At 45.2% G+C, this 20622-nt stretch overlaps 1 protein-coding gene across 1 annotated transcript; it reads left to right on the top strand.

Moving 5' to 3' along the window:
- The first annotated feature begins 1720 nt into the window (after positions 1–1720).
- WFDC1 (WAP four-disulfide core domain 1) lies at positions 1721–13934 on the top strand. Its single transcript, XM_034788724.1, has 6 exons — positions 1721–1962; positions 3760–3843; positions 7532–7672; positions 10778–10819; positions 11773–11836; positions 13569–13934. Exons 1-5 carry the CDS (start codon positions 1725–1727, stop codon positions 11829–11831), a joined length of 564 nt encoding a protein of 187 aa, XP_034644615.1. The 5' UTR covers positions 1721–1724; the 3' UTR covers positions 11832–11836; positions 13569–13934.
- Positions 13935–20622: the final 6688 nt, after the last annotated feature.

Raw genomic sequence — 20622 nt, 5'->3', positions numbered from 1 at the left:
GTGCTTCTCAGCTACAGACCATGACCTGGGCCACTGAATTCCCTTTCCAGGGGGTGAGGCTGACAGAGCGGTTCTCCTGATCTGAGCAGCTTGCGCAGAGAGGCTTTGCATCATCAGTATCTCACAGAGCTGAGCGCACAAGTCCCTAGGCACCGCCACGAGCAGGGAAGCACAGGAGTAGAAGCGTGACCGGTGGATGGGGCTGATCCACCTACACAGCCCTGCCCACCAGGGCAGGTGGAAACTGAGGCAGCAGTAGTGTCTGCAGAGCGCCTGAGGTGGGGAAATTGGTTCCTCCCCCTTTCCCACAGAACTCCCCCACCTCACACAGCATGTCTGAGTGCAGGGACAAGGGGTTTGGCCCATGGTGAGTAGGAATCGAGCTTGAGTGGCTTGTCAATTTCTGTGGAACGCAGGGAGTTGACTCCTCGTCCAAATGCCATCTGTGTGAATCATGTGACTTTGTAAGCTGCTGCTTATGCTTGTCAGGGAAAGTGCCACGCTCTGCTATTTCTACTTGAGAGTTTTCCTCATCGTTTGTGTGTGATTAAGAATAGGCTGTATTTTCCCCGTAGCCAAATACAGTTTGACTTGGCACAGTATTAAATGGGCATATGTCCTCTGCAGCTTCTGGTACAAAGCTGGACATTTCAGACACAGGGAATCCCAAGTCCTGAGTGTTATACAAGTCTGGAAATTAAAAAATAAAAACTTAAGGCCAAGCGTAGGCATAACTTTCAAAAATAACTGGTGATTAAGAGGCCTGATTTTCAAACAACACTGAGCACCTGCACTCTGAAAAAAAAAAAAAAGGCCCCTTAAAGGTGCCTTATGTTGGACAGGCCTAAACTATGGCATCCCAAATCATGAATCTTGCCCGGGATTTTCAAAAATAAGAGACTATATTTAGGCTGCTTAATCCACAGGCAGACAGATTTTCAGACCTGCAGAACATCCCAGTCTTCCTCCAACGGTGCTGTCACCTAGCCAGATCATGTGTTTGATAACATAGTCTTCCAACCAAAAATATCTAATCCCATGGTGAGCATGCCTGAAAACTCCTATAGCCCCCCTGAGGTAAACTAATTTAAAAGGTCAGAGGAGGGGAAAAGCAGAACATTCAGAACTCTGATACTACAGGTGAGGCATAAGATATTGTCCAGAAAGGGAACAGATTAGGCACCAAATGCATGAAAGAAAGATTAAGCTTCTTTTCAAGGCCTTCAGTTACTAATCTCGCTTTACAGGAAGGTTTTAAATTAGTAAAAGGCTGCTGGAATTAATCACAACAAACACAGAATGATTATGAAACACAGGAACAATAAGACCTCTATATCATCATCTTCATTTCAACTGATCTCTCTTTCTCGCTAGAATATTTTTAAGGCACCAGTTACTGAAGTGCCTACTGCCTTTCTCTCTTACTCTCTCAGACAAGTGTAATGGACATTTTAGGGATTTAAAAATTAGACTCCTGAACGCTTCCACATCATTAAAACAATGTAATAAATAGTAGTACTTGGGTAACACATTTCATCAGCTGATCTCCAAACACTTTGCTAAGGTAGCGACAGATTAGAATCTTCACTTTACAGGTGGGGAAACTGAGGCACAGGGTGGTGGGGTCACTTCCTCGATGAATACTTGAAGTCAGTCGCTTCTTAATGCTCACTCCAGCTATTTCAGTTTGCAATATGTTTGGTGTTGACCAAATGTTCTCCCTTATGCCAAATCTGTGTTTTCTCTTTTTTTATTTTTTTGGCAAGGATTATGAGTACCCTCTTCATTCTCACAGCGCCCACTACCAGAAGAATGACCGCTGCCCCCCACCCCCGCAGACTTTACCAGAGCGAGCATGTGAGGTGCCCAGCTGCCGTTCAGATTCCGAATGTGAAAGACACAAGCGTTGTTGTTACAATGGGTGCATCTATGCCTGCTTAGAATCAGTACAGCCACCTCCAGGTATAGTGGGCTGTGAGATCAAACTGCTTCAGAAAGAAATGTCCACAGTGTTGCCCAGATACAAACAGAAACAGCTACAGTAACAATGGTAGGCTGTAAAACGGGGGTATATCCCCATCTATATTGGGTCTAAAATAGGACTTGGGGTTTGAGCCTGAATGAAGAACTAAGCTTTGGTACCGTGGCGGTGAATAGCTGAAAGCCGCCCTGGTGTGATTTTTGGCTCACGAGAGAGGAAGTTACACACGATCTGTTGATCTTGCAAGATTTCCACCAACTTGAATGGCAGAAATCACGAGATCAGTTATTTTCACTGTATTATACGTTAGCCCAAGTTCATGGCCACATGGCTGGTAATGCGAGAGAGTGGACAATTTTTGAATTTTCAAAATGTAAGTGAAAACTTTGAAAAAAAAAACCTGAGAACATTTTTTTGCTGGTCTTCAAGCAGTTGGGAACTTTTCCAAAATTCAAAATGATGACAAAAAGTGTTTGGAAAAGGTTTTCTGCATTTTTCGACCAGTTCTGCTGGTCACCTTTTTATAGGAAAGACCAAACTGCTTTAACCAGCTACTTGCCAAAGTCAGAGATTTTGATTATTGTTGAGAGCTAGCTTCAGGACAGTCATTTTTCTTTTTATTCTAGTGGATACTCTTAATGTTGCAATGTATTTAGTCTCTGCCTGTAGATGAATTTATTTGAAAAGTTTGAGCAAAATCCTTTCTTCTGTTTCCAAGTTAAGGGAGAGTTCAAAGAGATCTTCTTTTCCAACTGTGAAATAATTCTAACACCATATTTTTAAAGAGACGGGTGGTCTACACTTACTGCAGCGTTACAGATGCTGCACGCCCAGTTAGTACAGGTATAAACAGCAGCGTAGATGGTGAGGCACGGCTTAGGTAAGTAGAGTAGAGTAAGTGCCCTGCATGCCTGAACCCCCGGGGTACGTACCCTACATGGCTGTCTACTTACCCAAGCAGTACCTACCATGCCTACGTTGCTATTTTTAGCAGTATAGTATCTTGCTGCCGGAGCCTTTCCCCTCTGCAGTGAAAGGCTCTGGCAGTGGTGAAAGGCTCCGTCAGCTCCCCACTGCCTCCTCCCTGCCAGAACCGTTCCCATTGCCTCCCAGCTGCCAGAGACATTCGTTGCCATGTTGAGCTACACACTGCGGTGACAAGTATGGACACAGCCTGTCTGCCATGCAGTGGGTAGTGGCACATATAATGCCTGTACTCTACACTCCGACATAAGTTTAGACATAGCCAAGAATACAGTAAAAATGGCTTGAAACTTGGCACGGACATCATTCTCATTGAACTATGACTTCTCTTGGGTTATACAGAGAGCAAGAAAGAAGCTTCTGAGCGTGCTCGGGGGGGGGGGGTATTTGCTCTGACTTTTAGCAGCACTCAATGACACCCTATCCACTTTGGGCTAGATCTTGCAAGGTGCTGAGTCATGGCTCGATCCAAAGCCAACGGAAGTCAATGAGAGTCCTTCCGTTAACTTCAATGGATTTTGGATCAGGGTCTCAAAGGTTGCTCAGCATTTTGCAGGTTTAGATCCTTTGTGCCGCCACGTTGCAGGGGTCCTTGATATGACTGCTGCAATCAGGCTGCAGCTGGGACATTTTGAATGACTGTGAGTGTAAATACGTCACTGAAACACACACAGCAAAACCCTCCCTGAAGAACTCCACCTGCCTTATCATCAGGGACTGGAGAAAATCAGTGGCATGAAAATATTTGTGTGCCCTGTCACTGCTCATCCTTAACAATGTGGATTTTTTAATAGTTTTAGACTGGTTGGTGCAGCCGAAACCACGTTGGCTTGGAGGAAACGGTTGGTTGTTAGATGGACCAGAGGAAGTTTTACAAGGTACCGTGAGAGCAACTTGGCATTTTAATCACCTGGGCATTGTGGGTTGTTGAATTCTGCAGGACGAAGGACACTGATTTGGAAAATAATATACAACTCAGTAGCAGTTCAATGCCAATAAATCAGCCCTTTTTTGAGGGAGAATAGTAAGTACTGTGGTTTCAGTTCAGAGCCTCAGGCTCCTCTGAAACACCACTTAATCAACTTTGCAGACTCAGTGTTACCGTGGAAAGAACACATCCTGTAAACTCATTGTCCATTAAATGAGATACGGATGTACAGTGCAAAAGGCCAAATAATAACCGATTTGTGATTGTACCCCATGTGGAAAGGTGACCCCAGGGCCTATGAAGTGAACAGTATTTCAAATCTAAAGCAAAAGATTTGTTTTTAATATACAGCTCTGCTGAAAGCCTCCTTAGTAGGGGAAAAATTCTCCTCTTCTATCTGCCATGCAGATGCATAACCAGTGCTCATTAGTGTATTAGAAAATGTGATTAATGTCAGGGAAAGTGACGTGAACAGGATGAGCAAAGAATATACCCAATGCAACTTGTAGAAGAAGATTTTGCCCTCAGAGTCGGGTGTGACATGATAGTATAACCTGACAATACAATATTGCATGTCATTCTGTATGCGTGGGTGTTTGGGTTAGATGGACGGGTGAATAAGGGAGAGCCATTTCCTTCCCAACTACATAGAACTGATTTACATGACTCAATGGCGAGATTAGTTTGTGTGATGTATTTGGTGACAAACGCGATCCACTCCCATTCTGGCTTACATAGTTTCATGTAGCCTTTATTTTGTACATTTTAAGACAATGCTGTTGCCATCTATGAATGACATGGGGGAGGTAATATCTTTTACTGGCTCAACTTCTGTTAGTGAGAGAGACAAGCTTTCAAGCTACACAGAGCTCTTATCTTATTTTGCCTCTCTCACCTACAGAAGTCGGTCCAATAAAAGATATTACATGATTCCCCTTGTGTCTCTAACATTCTGGGACTGACACAGCTACAACTATGCTGCATATACATGCAAAAACAGATAAGCCCAGGAAAGTAATTGATCAGGTTACCTCTCCTGGCACACTACCCAACAGTACCCAGCCTGGGCCTTGGAAGCTAATGATCCAACCAGTGATGAATTCTGGTCATGTGCTACCTGAGGAACATTGTGTATATGCAAAGAAGAAGGGGCAAGGTGACTTCTTTTGCAAATCTCTGGCCTCTGCTATGTTCTTCTGCTGTGTCTTCTTCACTCTCTTGTTGTCTACCACTGTCTTTTATACCCTGTTCCATGACTTTACTCAGACTCAGTTACCTCATCTGTGTACCTACCCATTCTAAACCCGACTAAACATTTTTATGCCTAAATCATAACTAACCTAAACTAATACATTTCTGCTTACCCTGTTAAAACTTTTTTTTGTCTACTTCTATACTGATCTCCTTTATATTCACTGCTGTTAATTTTACTGGCTCCATCTAGTTTTATCTTACTGATTTGTTTTTGTGACCTTGGGTTTTTGCTTGTTAGCTTCTCTTGCGGGGCACCTGAAGTTAACAATTCCCTCATGACGATCTGTTTCACCCTGCTATTTACATAGATAAGGCTTTACAAAGCAAGACACACAAACTAGGTTTCATGGTTTACATAACCCTGAAGCTGTTATAATTAAGCTCTGAAATGTTGCATCAGCAGGGACACACAGAAAAGCAAAAATTCCTTTATATTTTTCTACTCTATATATAATTCATTTCTCCAACACTGTTTAATATATATATATTGGACTAACACAGTACATTGCACTGTTTTCCAACTGATGCTTGAGATGCACTTTATTCAAACAACGAGTTTTAGATTAATAAATTTCAAGGCCAGGAGGGACTATTGTAACGTTCTAGCCTGATCTCCTCTATAACACAGGCCAGAGGATTTCACTCAGTAAATTCCTGCATCAAGCCCTTGAGCAAGTCATGCCCCTGATCTGTGCCTCAGTTTCCCCATCTGTAAAATGGGGATAATGATACTGACCTCCTTTGTAAAGTGCTTTGAGATCTACTGATGAAAAGCTCTATGTAAGAGCTAGATGCTATTATCTTTATATCATTTGTATAGTATCAGCTTCCAGCAACTCGATTTTGTTAGGCTTGGTCTTCTAAATTAAAGACCCCTCTATTATCAGAAATATTTTCCCTGTGTAGGTACTTACAGATCATGGTCATGTCACCTCTTAAATAAAGATGAAATCACATCCCATTACCAATTCTCTGAGCCATGCAATCCCACCTCAGTTGAGGGAGATGGGATCTGATCACAGGCCTAGAAAGTAGGAACCTGAGAATTGTCATTCCCAACCCTGACACTGACACCCTTGGTGGCCTTAAGCCAGTCTCTTGGGACCTGATTTTCAGATTCCAGATGTTGTTCATGCAGTTCCGTGTGTGTTTCGCATGCATGCACAGCTAAGCATGCAGAATGTAGGTTCCTAAAGTAAGCGCAGGCCTGAAGTCTGAAAATCAGGCCTTTCACCTCATTGTCTCAATTTCTAGATGTATAAAGTGAGCATAAAATGATCTGCCTCGCAGGTTTGTTTAATTAATCAATGGTTCTAAAGTACTCGGACAGTCTTGCTTCAAGGCTTATTAGAGACCAGGATGAGACCTAAGAAATGGGGCAGATTATCCCACTTCTGTCTACTGTGGGGGTCCTTCCACCTTCCTCTGAAATATCTGTGGCTGGTCACTATCAGAGACAGGCTATATGGATGCCAGCTCTGATCCAGACTGGCAATTCCTAATGAGAAAAGTCTGCCTTCAACTCCACTGACTTCACTAGGGTTGTACAAGTGTCAGTAAAACATACTCTCCTCCCCCCGTATTTATTGTTGACTCTTATTTTTATTTGATCACTGCTGAATGGAGCAGTTAGCAAGAAGTGCTCCAGAAGTGAGTACCCTCAATCAAGGCATGAGCATTATAGGAGATTCTCCTGAAATTAAAATTCCAACAAATGAAAGCAAGAAAGTGTGGGGTGGTCTTGTGGTTAAAGTACAGAAACAGGCGTTAAAAGTCCCAGGTTCTGTTCCTAGCTCTGACTAAATGCAACTCTTCCTGTTGTTCCAGCTATCTGCAAACTCAGCCAATCATATACCCTCTTTGAGCGTCCTATGTTAACTCCCTTGTGCCCATAACCGTAAAGCCCCGGAAAATAATATGTACCCTGACGAAAAATACCCCTAAATTGGTGCCAAGTAACAACCATATCAGAAAAAAACCAAGTAACCCCTTATCTAATAGGCATCCAGTTCTCATAAAATAATAAGGAAGGTACCGGGAATAGGGGGGCAGGCCCCAACTTTAATTTTTCCATGACGTATGATTTTTCCACTGTGCTTGCGGTTTGACGGAATAAAGCTGCCTGCGAGCTGCTGCGAGGGGTGTCAGTCTTCGGACTGCACCCCAGTGCACTGGTATGTATGTCAATAAACTGTCCTCAGGCTTGAGTCTGTAAACTAAAATCAATGCGTGGGTGTCTTTGACCATGACATGTATGATTGTTTGTCAAACACTTTGAGCTCTTGGTCTGGGAGGGGCTACCGAAGAACACAGCAGGATTATCCTTCTTCGGTTCGCCCAGCGTACTCAGATCTAGGTTTCTGACACACAGGCTTGTTTTCCAGCGGAGGCCTGCAGCACCACTGAGGATGGGGACGAGCCTCTGCATTGCCCTACAGGATATGAATGCCACATCATCAATCCTGGCAACACAGCCGAAGGAATCCCCAACAGGGGTCAGTGCATCAAGCTACGTGGAAATCCCGGTCAGTGCATTCAAAAACATCCATCCTCGCTTGCTCTATCCAACTTAGGGGCTATGCTGAGAGGTCTGTCACCTGCCCTGAGGCAGATAACAGCTCAAAATGTCAGGTCAAGCTAAGTAGAGTTCCTGGGTTTTCACGTCCTCCCTCTTTTAATCCCGGGTTTCTTTGGCGATGTATCTGATCTTTCCACCCTGGCTCCATCACACTTCCATATGACAAAGGAAATGTTCCTGCTGCATTGAGTGAACATCATCCCCCCTTGCAGCCTCTCCATTCCCTGCTGTCTCAGTCGAGTGGATGCTTTAGAACCCAAGTCTCGCATGCACGTGGTGCTGGCAACCAAGTCGTTGCTCTTAAAAGAAAATGCCATAAGACCAAATATGTGAGCTAAATTCAGGGGGGTGAGGGAGTGGGGGAGTTCAGCGTGAGATGAACACCCTGTATAAACATGGGGGGCTAACATCTGGGCCTAGTTATACATTAGTCACCCCACAGAGAGAACAGTAGGTTGCCATGATGTAACTGGGGGCAGACGCTGGAGCATATGTTTTTGTGACTAGTCTTTACTGTGTGTTCTTTTGATCATACTAGTATGATACTCAAGGATAAGGCACCACGAGGATGCAGGATAGGAAACCATTTAATTGGAGGAACCACTGAACAGTTAAAAGCTGTCTATGTGAAACGCCTTAAATTACAAGAGAAAATTAAACTGCTGCCTTTGAAAATCAATACAAATAGCTCATGTTCATGGTCTTTCAGGGCTTCTGGAAAGGTGCTGACTGACCTCAATCCCCATGGAAGCCAAAGGGAGTTGAGTGTTCGGCATCATTCAGGATCAGCCCCTAAATAAATCCTAGCAGCAATTCACTTTTCTCCATGTTTGCAGGACATGACATTCTGGACTGTAAGCCAAATTCTCAGCATAGCTCCACTGCAGGGCTGGCTTCAGGCACCAGCTAAAGAAGCAGGTGCTTGGGGCAGCCAATACCAAGGGGCGGCACCTCTGGGTCTTCGGCGGCAATTCGGCGGCGGGTCCCTCAGTCCCTCTCGGAGTGAAGGAGCTGCCGCCGAATTGCCACCGAAGAGTGGAGCAGCGCGATCGTGTTGCCGCGGCATTTTTTTTTTATTATTATTTTTTGTCACTTGGGGCAGCAGAAAACCTGGAGCTGGTCCTGCTCCACTGAACTCTTTAATTTACTTGACATCAATAGAGCTAGGGCAATTGACAAGCTGAGGAATAGGCCCTGTAAATGTATTTTATCAATGTCTGTGCGTTTGCATTTTGGCTGGGACAGGAAAGCATTGCTTCCCCTCTACAGACAATAGTAAACCTCAGCTCCTTCTATTTAAATATCAAACAGTAAAGTTCTTAAACGACAGTAGAAAAATCAAGATGGAAATTGTTTTCTGTCATCTGACCATAGTTTCTGTTGTTGTCTGAGTCACAGAGATCATCTCTTTTTTTTCCTCCACTGGACTGTTTGCCAATAAGGGAGCTCACACATGCCGATGTGTTTTCTGAGACTGTTTTCAACCTGTACAAGAGTGTGCAGCTTCTGTGGAAGATTAATAGACTATATACTCTGTTGCAACTCATCACAGGCCAAAAACATCAGCAGCCCCTTTTCCTACTTAACCACAATAAAATCCAGTAGAAGTATCAAACCAGAGCCCTCTTTTGTTGTTGTTTTTTTCTGGTAATAAAGACTAAAGGCTTAAGAAGTTCAACTTCCTTTGCCTTTCTTGTGTCTTTTGTTTGGTTTTTTTTAATGTCCTCTAGTCCAGTTCTTCTCAAAGCCGGTCCGCCACTTGTTCAGGGAAAGCCCCTGGTGGGCCGGGCCGGCTTGTTTACCTGCCGCATCTGCAGGTTTGGCCGATCTCGGCTCCCACTGGCCGCGGTTCGCTGCTCCAGGCCAATGGGGGCTGAGGGAAGCGGTGCGGGCCGAGGGACATACTGGCCGCAGCTTCCCACAGCCCCCATTGGCCTGGAGCGGGGAACTGCGGCCAGTGGGAGCCGTGATCAGCCGAATCTGCGGACGTGGCAGGTAAACAAACCGGCCCGGACCACCAGGGGCTTTCCCTGAACAAGTGGTGGATCGACTTTGAGAAGCACTGCTCGAGTCACTAATGTAATGATATGTACCTGTGTTTATGGTGTTCGTGCATTAGATGTCTCTTTGAGCTGTAAAAGTTTCAGACACAGTATGGTCCCTGGTAAACAAAGGAGATGAAGCTGGAACTGAACTGTGCAGAAGCCTGTTAGATTGTCTCAAATTCTAGCTGTTTTCTTTAATAAATGCTTTCTGTGTAAGAAAGACTGGTTCCTTAGATCATGACTACTTTTAATGGTCAGAGTATTTAGGAGGAGGATGTGACTGCATGGATCCACTGGTCGAAATGTACTGGTAGGAGCTGCATAGCAGCCTACGGATACCCAGACAACACAGGTGCAGCCATGGGAAGGCGAGATGCATGCTCTGTTCCCTACCCAAATGTTGAGGGTAGGAATCTTGGTCCCCCTAGTTCCCTGTAGAGTTTTCAGGCTATGCACAGGGGCCAGGATTTAATCCAAAGGAAGCAGTTAAGAGCGAAGCCTGGTTGGATATGTTATCATAACTAGGCTTGGACGGATTCAATTTTTATCAGTAAATGTCCATTTCACCATACACCCAAAAACTGATGAAAAATACTTCCGTCAATAATATTCTAAATTTATAGATCGGCGAAGTAAGAAAAGTGCTGCTTGTGAACTTATCAGAGTTTGCTTTAAAGATATTTACCTTATATATTTTGACATGCGATGTTGACACTTTGTGTTAATGGTTATCAAGTTTTATCCTTTTCAACTCCTACTGTCATTAATAATTATTGTCTGACCCCCCCCACACACACCCTAGTTTCCAGCGACTGTGAAAATTTAAATTGATGAAAATAGCCAACAAAATTGCTTAAAAAACATAATTTTGCACAACTGTAAAAAATTTAAAATCAATACAAATAGAGAAAAATGCTTAAAAATAAACATGGATCTCATCTGTCGAAATTATTTTAAAAAATCCAATTCTGCCAAGCCTGATCATAATGTATCTTCTTGTTTTGCAGATGGACGCAATCTAAGGCATAAATATTACAAGGAATATTTTGGTAAGACACCATGTGTGGGTCTTTGGTATTGCTGGGCTTTACACTGGTCCAATTGGTTACGAGGAATTTGCTGCTTATGAAATGGCATAGTGGGGAGACGTTCCTCGGAAGCTTTTCAGCACACCTTTGCCAGTGCATCTCAGGGCAGACATGTGAGGCCCCTACCACAAGGTCCTCCAGAGCTGAGACTGCCAACAGTGCTGTAATGTATGGTTGGTTTATGATATGGAAGTCACGTCTGGAATGGGAAACACCCAATCAAATTCATTTTAACTTGTGATTTAATCAGGAAAGGAATCCTGTTCTTGAAAGGCGAAAAGCTAGGAAAAGCTACCCACTACTTTGCACCTTTTTTTTTTTCCTTGCTGGTTTTCCAAACCTTAGGGTACATCCACACTACCCGCTGGATCGGCGGGTAGCGATTGATCTATCGGGGATTGATTTATCGAGTCTCACCTAGACGTGATAAATCGATCCCCGAACGTGCTCCCCGTCGACTCTGGAACTCCACCAGGGCGAGAGGCGGAAGCAGAGTCGACGGGGGAGCCACAGCTGTCGATCCCGCGCCGTGAGGACGGGAGGTAAGTTGATCTAAGATACGTTGACTTCAGCTATGCTATTCTCGTAGCAGAAGTTGCGTATCTTAGATCGATCCCCCCCTAGTGTAGACCAGGCCTTAGTTAGATCATGATAACTCTCAGATCTAGAATGGAATGGTCAATCTCTCCTCGCTTAGTCCTATGCAACCTAACTGATGTGTTGGGAGTAATTAAAGGCAGAATTTGGGGACTTCACTGGTGTAATTTAAACCTACCACTGCTACAACAGCCCCACCAAAGAACTGGAAAATAAGACACAGACCATTTAAAATATACAGCTAGAAATCTTTCTGGAGCGTTCATTACTGAAAGGACATGCCATAAACCCTAATTTGGCAGAGTTTTGTTTTACAGGGAGTAATTCCAATAACGTACTTGGCTACGTGAAACAACAGCAGAAGCACTTAGGTTAACTTGGGTAAGTAGCTTCTGAATAAAGGGATGGATGTGTGAAAATCATATGCAGATATACCTATCTCATAAAGGTGGAAGGGACCTTGAAAGGTCATTGAGTCCAGTCCCCTGCCTTCGCAGCAGGACCAAGTACCATCCCTGACAGATTTTTGCCCCAGATCCCTAAATAGCCCCCTCAAGGATTGAGCTCTCAACCCTGGGTTTAGCAGGCCAATGCTCAAACCACTGAGCTATCCCCTCCAAATGTATGACAGTTGCCCAATGTACAGTGATTTAAAGATTTTACGGGTGAAATTACCCCTCTCTGGCATCAGGCATATTGTCCACCTAGGTGTCCTTGAAGCCCTAATGGTGCTGAGACCATCAGAATGGCCATACTGGGTCAGACCAATGGTTCATCTAGCCTAGTATCCTGTCTTCTGACAGTGGCCAGTGCCAGATGCTTCAAAGAGAATGAACAGATTATACTGGCCCTCTGCACAGGGTTGAAATTCACTATAGGGGTCTGTCTACACTACACTGTAAGCCCATGCTCAGTCTCAGCTTTGAACCCCAACCCCCGTTCCATCCACACACAAAATCAGTCTGACTCAGGCCAGGACCCCCACTGGATCAGGTCTGTGGACCCTACTTGAGGGGTGGATCAGAGCCTGAGTCCTGCTGAGGCTTGAGTCCAAACCCTGTCATTTTGCAGTGTGGATGCAGCTCAAGCCGCAGACTCCAGTCAGAAGAGCTGCATGTTGCAGTGTGGCCACATTAGCATGACTGTGAGACCTGGATCCAGCAATTGTAAACCCAGGTTTACAATGCAGTGTGGATGCTCAAGCACAGGCTTGGAAACATCAAGTCCACAAGCGCAGGTCCCACAGCCCCGGAGTTACAATGCCATGTAGACGTACCCTAAGTGAATTTAGTTGAAAGGCATATGCTGACAAACAGGAAATGGTATTCACCATCCCAAGGCTGGTCTGTGCTGCAGGAAGATCTCTGCAAAATATTCATGGTGAAGTTCATCTCTTCAGGTTCCTTTTCATTTGGTTTTGATTTCTCAATATTTGTCCGGCTTCCTGAAAAAACCTTTGACATTTGGTGGGTTTTCTTTTCTCGTGTAGAATAGGACCATGCAGCGGAATTTGGGGATTCTCAAACATTTCAAAACAGCAGTTAGCCAAAGATTAACGTTCATGTCCATGCAATGTATACAATTCTTTTTATAGTAAATGCCCAAATGTTTTATACTGCACGTCTAAGGGCCCAAGCCTAAGGCAGCCACGTCTGATCCTGAATGAGAAAACGCAGAGACCGGTAGTTTAGAAGGAGACTACAGTGGAACCCAATCTTGCAAACACTTAGGCATGGGAATATCTTTATAGTAGTACTACTGAGCACCATGGATTCTTCACATGAATATGCTTACTCACACGGGGCCTGATCCAAAACCCACTGAAATCAGTGGAAAGACCTCCAGTGACTTCAGTAGGTTTTGGGGTCAGGCTCATATGTAAGAATTTGCATCATCAGACAATCTGTCCCAAACCAGAGGTGCCTTTATCTTTCAGAATCAGATGCGGCTACTTTAAAACAACAGGGACAAAATGAATCAGTTAACTTTTCATTAGGCCTAAGTGAGGCCAATTGCTGAGGTTACATGGTTGGGTAAGAATGTGTTCTATGCAAACACCACAGCGATGATAAACATTTACATTCCGGGTTTTTTTTATTTGATTTCCATGTAGTGGGACCTAACTCTTAAGGAGCTTTTAAAGAAAGAAATACCCGGTAGTTGTCTGGCTCAGACGAATTGCAGCCCTCGGTCTCCAGATACAGCTATTCAGCATCTTCCTGATCTCTGCAAGTTGTTGATCAAAGACCTGCCTGGTGCAAGAGCAGCTATTCTAGAACTCAGCCCTGTGAAGAGGGGGAGAAATCCATTCCTTTGACGGCAGCTGTAGTGTTTGAGCAGCACCTTTACAACTGGAACAGATGACCAGTCTCATCCACAATTTCATTTCAGATCTGTATCAGCACAGTACACACTATAATGCACATTAGGGGACTGAGTCTGATTTCGCTTACGTAGGAGTAACTCAGGAGTGACACTGGTATAAAATAGAGGGTCCTGTGGCACCTTTAAGACTAACAGAAGTATTGGGAGCATAAGCTTTCGTGGGTAAGAATCTCACTTCTTCAGATGTCTTGCATCTGAAGAAGTGAGGTTCTTACCCACGAAAGCTTATGCTCCCAATACTTCTGTTAGTCTTAAAGGTGCCACAGGACCCTATGTTGCTTTTTACAGATTCAGACTAACACGGCTACCCCTCTGATACTGGTATAAAAATGGTGCACGTGGGTTTAGAATCAGGCCTTAAGTATAAACAGCCTGCTTGATTTTTCTAATATATGTGTGCTGAATACAATCAGTGACTTTCATACTGCACGTACATCAGATTAACAGAACTCAGAGGTCTCTTACCTAAAAGGAAATGAATTGACTGGTAGTTTATGAATAGCGTGAATGACTTTATTATGTTCACTAAAGAAAATGGGACAAATTTGTCTTTGTTGTGTCACCATTGAAATCAGTGGAAGCTACACCAGGGATGAATTTGCCCCAGTGAACAACTATCTTTTTATGATTTAGTCTACAAGGTGATCTATGTATTTAACAACATGAGACTGGAAATGGTCTGCCATGGTGCTCTGTCTGATATTCCCTTAAGTACTACAGTATATGCAAATATTTATTCTTCCCCTAGAGTTTGGAATCCCTATATGGGAAAGGGGAAGTTAAAAATACTGAGCGTTTCTTTTTTGACCAGCTAAAATTGTCAGGTTTTGAAAAATTTCATTCCAGTGTTAGACTCAGAGACTGAGGCCAGAAGGGACCATCATGATCATCTAGTCTGACCTCCTGCACATCGCAGGCCCACAGAACCCCACCCACTCCTGAAATAGACCCTTAACCTCTGGCTGAGTTACTGAAGTCCTCAAATCATCGTTTAAAGACTTCAAGTTACAGAGAATCTACCATTTACTCTAGTTTAAGCCAGCAAGTGACCTGTGTCCCACACGGTAGTGGAAGGAGAAAAAAACCAACCAGGGTCTCTGCCAATGAAATTCCTTCCTGCCCCACTTCCCCCCAAAAAACCAGTGAAAAATGTGTACAAAACATTTTACTATTTTTAAATCAGCTCTAGAGCTCAGTGCCCTCAACTCCTATTTGTTTCAGTCAATGTTATGTGTTTTAAGGACCTTGCAGGATCAAACACCTAGGCTCCGGTCTCATGTTTAACCCCAGGTGGGCATTTTGCTTTGCAATGCTAGTTAAGCTCATGGCTGAGTACTTTGCTGGATAGGAGCTGTAGAGCAGGAATTTAATCATTGCAAAATGAATCTAAAAAAAAAAAAAAAAAATGGCAGACTGATAAAATAAGGTACTGCTGAACGTTTGCTGTTTACTACATGCTGTAGAAAATCCAGCTTACCTAATGGTGCTAGGGTATTAATTTTTCTTTTCAAGTTCTTTTAAATTGTCAAACTTAGCCGGCGCGGAGCTCTGAAGGCAACGTTTCCAATATTAACATTCATACTGCTTTTGACGACACCGTATCTTGCAAGACACGTTTTCCTGAGTTCTTACTGCTGCCCAGAAAACAAATGGTTTTAAGGCAACACTGTAAAAGCTCAATGGGAAATGGGTACGGTCAGCTTTTAAATGTGTGTGTTTGGTATCATGTTAAGGCTTGTCTGGTGCTACAATAAACATTTCGTGTAACGTTACATGCTCACAGTGCTCATGAGCTACCAGCGTCTCAGCTGGTGTCAGTCGGTGCCTTTAGTGGAGTCGCTCTGACCTCCACTGCGGGAGAATCTGGCCCAATGACTCATTCAATACTATCACTGATGTTTTGTGCTGCTTGTGATTAGAAACGTAGGTTCTCCTACTTTGGTGCTCAATAAAAACAAATCCAGTATATTTTTCAACTCTGTCTAGTTTCAGGTGTGTGTTTTTAACACCGATGCCGCTCTTCTTTCAATTAAAAGAGAGTAAATGTCACGAGGAATTTGAGTTCTTGTGAAAGCTGCCAGAGCAAAAGCCTGGATAACCAAAGCGCTTCCTTTATCCGTAGGACAGTATAGCTGGCAGCAGCCTGGGCTTTCCTTAACCGTTGCCCTCCTCACCAATGTACCACCTGGAGGAGGCAGGGGTGCTGGAACAATTGGAGAGCCATTGAACCAAACTGTAAACCCTGTATATGCTGGACACCTCTTCAAGGCAGGGTGTGTGGCAGCCCCCAGAGTTCCAGCATTTATGCCTGCAGGGGCCGGAAGGTTGAGGTGCCAAGGCCCAGTCAGTCCTTGGCTTTTCTGCTGCAAGTGCCCACCAATTATCAGGGTGGATTATTGCGATGTTACCAGCCAGGGCCGGCTTTAGGCCGATTCCCCTGAATGGGGCCCCGTGCCTAGAGGGCCCTGCGCAGCTGTCCACCCCACCCCCAGCCACTTCCCCCTCCTCCCCTGAACGCTCTGCCCCCCTTCTCCTCCCCCTCCCCTGCTTCCCTTGAATCAGATGTTCGCGGGAAGCCTGAAACAAGCAGCAGGCAGGAGGTAAGCTGGGGCAGGGAGGGACTCGAGGAGGGTTCCAGGGAGGCATGGCATGGCCCAGTCCAGCCCTGGCTGAGTGCACGGCTCCCTCTGTCCTGGCCTCCCGACCCCAGCCTGGCCCCGGCCAAATACCCCCAGCCCGGTCCTTGCCAAGCAGCTCCAGTCCCACGGCACCGGTCTCGGCCCCGGCTCCGGCCCAGCTTAGCTTGGGCCCCACGGCTCAGGCCCGGCCCTGGACCCAGCCCCAGCCGAGCGGCTCCAGCCCTGGACCTGGACCCTGCCCAGACCGAGTGGACCCGGACCCGGCCGAGTGGCTCTGGCCCGGACCCGGCCCTGGCCGAGCGACTCCAGGCAGCGCGGTAAGGGGACAGGGAGGGGGTGTTGGAAGAGGGCAGGGAAGTTTGGGAGGTTGTGGGGGGGTGGATAGGGGTCAGGGCGGTCAGAGGGCAGGGAACAGGGGGATTGAATGGGGGCAAGGGTCCCGGGGGGGAAGTCAGGAAGGAGCAGGGGTTGGATTGGGCGGTGGGAGGCAGTCAGGGGCAGGGGGTCCAGGGGCAGTCGGGGACAGAAAGAAGGAGTGGTTGGATGGGGCAGGGGTCCATCAGGAATGAGAGGAGGGGTTGGATGGGGCAGCAGGGGGCAGTCAGGAGACAGGGAAGGGGGGTGGATGGGGCAGGGGTCCCGGGGGGGGCATCAAGAACTTTAGGGTTAGCATGCATCTGCATACATTACGCAATGTATGTAAAATATATAATTTTGTTATTATTTATATAGTTATGGAAAGTAAATAATACATGGAAAATGAAAGGTGGTTTTTCACTTGTTTTTTTTTTTTTTTGGGGGGGGGGGGGTCAAGTTATCCCGCACTTCCTAAAGCCAGCCCTGTTTCCAGCTGCCTGCTGGGAACTGACTCCACCCAGCTCGTTTCACTTACCTCACCAGCCACCGGCTCGGAAATGTTTGATCACTGCTGATGGGCTTGAACTACGAGAGGCTTCCCATCCCATTAGAGATGCCCTACTCTGCATCAGAGTGAACAAGAATGTTTCAGGAGAGTAAGGGCTAAATTATACCTTCCCCTACGTGACTGAGCTAAAGAAGGGGGAAGGGGCACAGCATCTCCACCCCAGCACAGCCACCCAGACACCAGCTCTCAGCACTGGCTGGTCTCAGCTCAGTGTGGAGTGGGGGGGCTGGATGCTGCTAACCGAGGTGTTTCTAGATGCCAGCAGAGCCATGACCCCGTTCCCCCCACTCCTCCACCCACACTCTGGATGGGTGCACTGTATTTGCTGCTCCTGCTGTACAGGTATAGCAAGGGGTGCACCTCTCCTCACATCTCCATAAGTATAAATGTAGTAGGAGCAACGAACCATCAGTTTACCCACTGAGGGGAGAGCGAATAGTTTTTAAATTGTGTTTGGGGAAGGGGTTCAATGGCGTTGGGGTCGGATGAGATCAGGTGGGAATAGGATCAGGGCAGGTGTTTGGGGTAGAGCTAGTGCTAGTCCTGAAATATTCTGCTTTTAGCATGGCCCAGCAGAGCAAGAAAGTCTGGTTTGTCTGTTTAGCTGGGGAGCCTCTGTCAGTCCAACTGGTTGGATCTAGCTAATGTATATTGATTGTATAATCATCTCACACCCACACTGAGCACTCAGGTTACATTCTTCTGAATGGGCTATGTCAACTTCCTGTTTATTTTGTGACTTTTCCAGCTCACACAAACACAAGAGGCACAGTGAGGTCCAAAGGCTCCAGGCACACACTTCCCTGAGGTCAGAGAGAGGATTTGTGTAGCAGGCTTGGCTTCGGAAGGCTCACTGACAATTGGCAAAGCAATTTTCATTTTAATGGGTGCTGCTTCTCTTACGGCAGAACAGATCTCACTGTGAGGCTCACAGCACAGAAGCATAGAAATGTAGGACTGGAAGGGACATATATCTAGGTTTTTGGTTTCTGCTGGTGGCGCACATCTGCACATTACCTCAATAGTGGTGCACATAAAATTCCTTCTGCACATGGATGGGAAAAATTAGAGCGGGGGCTGTCAAAGGTGCAGTTAACCCTGAAACTGTGACACTATAGTGGCAGCGGGTGTGGGGTCTATGACGGTGTGAATTGCTGTAAGTGCCAACAGCAGGGAACACAAGTACTGTAGAAGGAAAAAGCATCATAGAGAAAAACATAATAAGAACAATGCACAGATTTAACTGCACACTAAACATACCAGGAGTCATGCATCAGTTTCTGGGGCCCTGGTGAGGCCTTCTGCGAGCACCAGGGCTCCCCTTGGACAGAAGAGCCTGTGTTTGCTGGATCAGAAAAAAGCCCCATGCCAGTTCAAGCTCAGCTTTTTATACCAAAAGTCCTTTCCTCGGGGGCTGGGGGGTGGAAGAGTGCTTTGCGGCAATTACCCCCAGGGGTAATCACCCGTTTTTAGTTCCTGAAGGAGCTGTGGTAACCATCCCCCATGGAATAAAACACTCTTTTACATAAACCATTCATAAATGCAATACAGTGGTCCCCAAAGCTGCTGCATAGGGTTGCAATATCTGTCGCACTAGCCCTACACGATACCCCCAGACACACAAACCTTGAGTTCTCTGCTCTGCCCAGGACCTGATTCAATGCGGCCTATCGCTCACTAGATGAGATCTTCACTTGAAAGTCTTGTGTAGATGCCTTTTCATGCTGAGGGCAGGATTTGGCCTATGGCAGAAGCTGGTTGCCAAGACTAAATAAAGCCATGAGTCATCCAGTCTGGAAATAGTGACGAGACATTTTTGCAAGCATAGCATTAGACTCTCTTAATATTAACGTGTCATTGCTATGAGTCATGTATACATTATCCTCATTAACACAGTTTGCAGAGAAGCCTCCTTAGCATGCCGTGGAGCCAGATGTTAGCCTTCACCACTCAATTTGCTCTCTTTGACAGAGGGTGCAATTGTGTATTACACGATTCCCTGCTCCTTGTCACCTTATGTAACTACAGACTATTTGCCTTAATAGTAACCAGCTTTGCTTTAGATCACTGGCAATAGGGTGGCATCTTACTTTCCCCTGATGTGCCATTTTGCATTCCTGTAGCCTAGAAGGGTGTTAATTTATAATGGTTCTGCCTTCTGTGTGCTTTGGAGAAAAAGATTCCTGCCTCTTTAAAATATTAGCATTCCTAGAGTTATTTTACTTAAAAAAAAAAACCCAGGTACGATATATAAGAATAATCATATAATATAATAAGGATCTGAGTTGCTATGCCAGCACTTAGGAAATACAAGTTGTATCAGGGCCCTGTTGTTAATGTTACTGTCTCTACAAGGATTCTTCATGCCACAAATTTTCTGTGCATTGTAATGGCGAAAGGAGTGGTACTTCCTTTTAAGGGCATGACACGTAGAAATCAAAGGCAATAGAAAGAGAAAACTTCATCCACTCCATAATTCCTATGAAATGTCTAGTGAATATTCTGAGTGAACTGCATGTTCATTCTGTATTTATTCAGCTATATGGGTACTGAAATATAATTGATTCAAACAGGCCTAAATTAACACAGAAAGGCTGACAGAGCTATGTCTCAGGGTCTTGACTTCTGATAATAGCACTGAATGCTAGCTGAAGGCCCATTCTATGATGGGGTGTAAGCTACAAATTTGGTATTATGCTTGTCCAGTTGTACCGCTCCACTTCTATGGTCGGGCTGTCTGGTTTTTGTCATACTGTTCCATTCCATCTCCTCAGCACTGGTTATTCTCAACTCATATAATGTCAAGGAAATGAAAATTCCAGGCCAAATGGTCCAGTGGTACAAGTGGATTACACTCCATAAAAGTCAGTAGTGTAGCACCCATGTACACAAACACACAATTTGGCCTTCCATCTGCTTTTGCCAAACGAATCAGTGAAATATGGAAATCAGCAGATTATAACTTGCCAGCCATCTGTGCCTAAGGAAACCTGTGTTCAAGCACGTTGCACAAAATTACATGAATTGTTTACCCAGTAGGAAATTGGCATGATCATAGAAGATTAGGGTTGAAAGAGACCTCAGGAGGTCATCTAGTCCAATCCCCCACTCAAAGCAGGGCCAACCCCAACTAAATCATCCCTGCCAGGGCTTTGTCAAATCTCTAAAGATAGAGATTCCACCACCTCCCTAGGTAACCCATTCCAGCGTTTCACAAC

The sequence above is a fragment of the Trachemys scripta genome, chromosome 13, assembly GCF_013100865.1.
Source record: "Trachemys scripta elegans isolate TJP31775 chromosome 13, CAS_Tse_1.0, whole genome shotgun sequence".
Lineage (NCBI taxonomy): Eukaryota > Metazoa > Chordata > Testudines > Emydidae > Trachemys > Trachemys scripta.
This window is presented reverse-complemented; position numbering and strand designations above follow the sequence as displayed.

Coding starts and splice junctions, on each gene's coding strand:
- WFDC1 (XM_034788724.1), top strand. CDS start 1,725: ATGCCAAATCTGTGTTTTCTCTTTTTTTATTTTTTTGGCAAGGATTAT. Junction 3,844..7,531: donor ACCAGAGGAAGTTTTACAAG/GTACCGTGAGAG, acceptor CTTGTTTTCCAG/CGGAGGCCTGCAGCACCACT. Junction 10,820..11,772: donor ATATTACAAGGAATATTTTG/GTAAGACACCAT, acceptor TTTGTTTTACAG/GGAGTAATTCCAATAACGTA.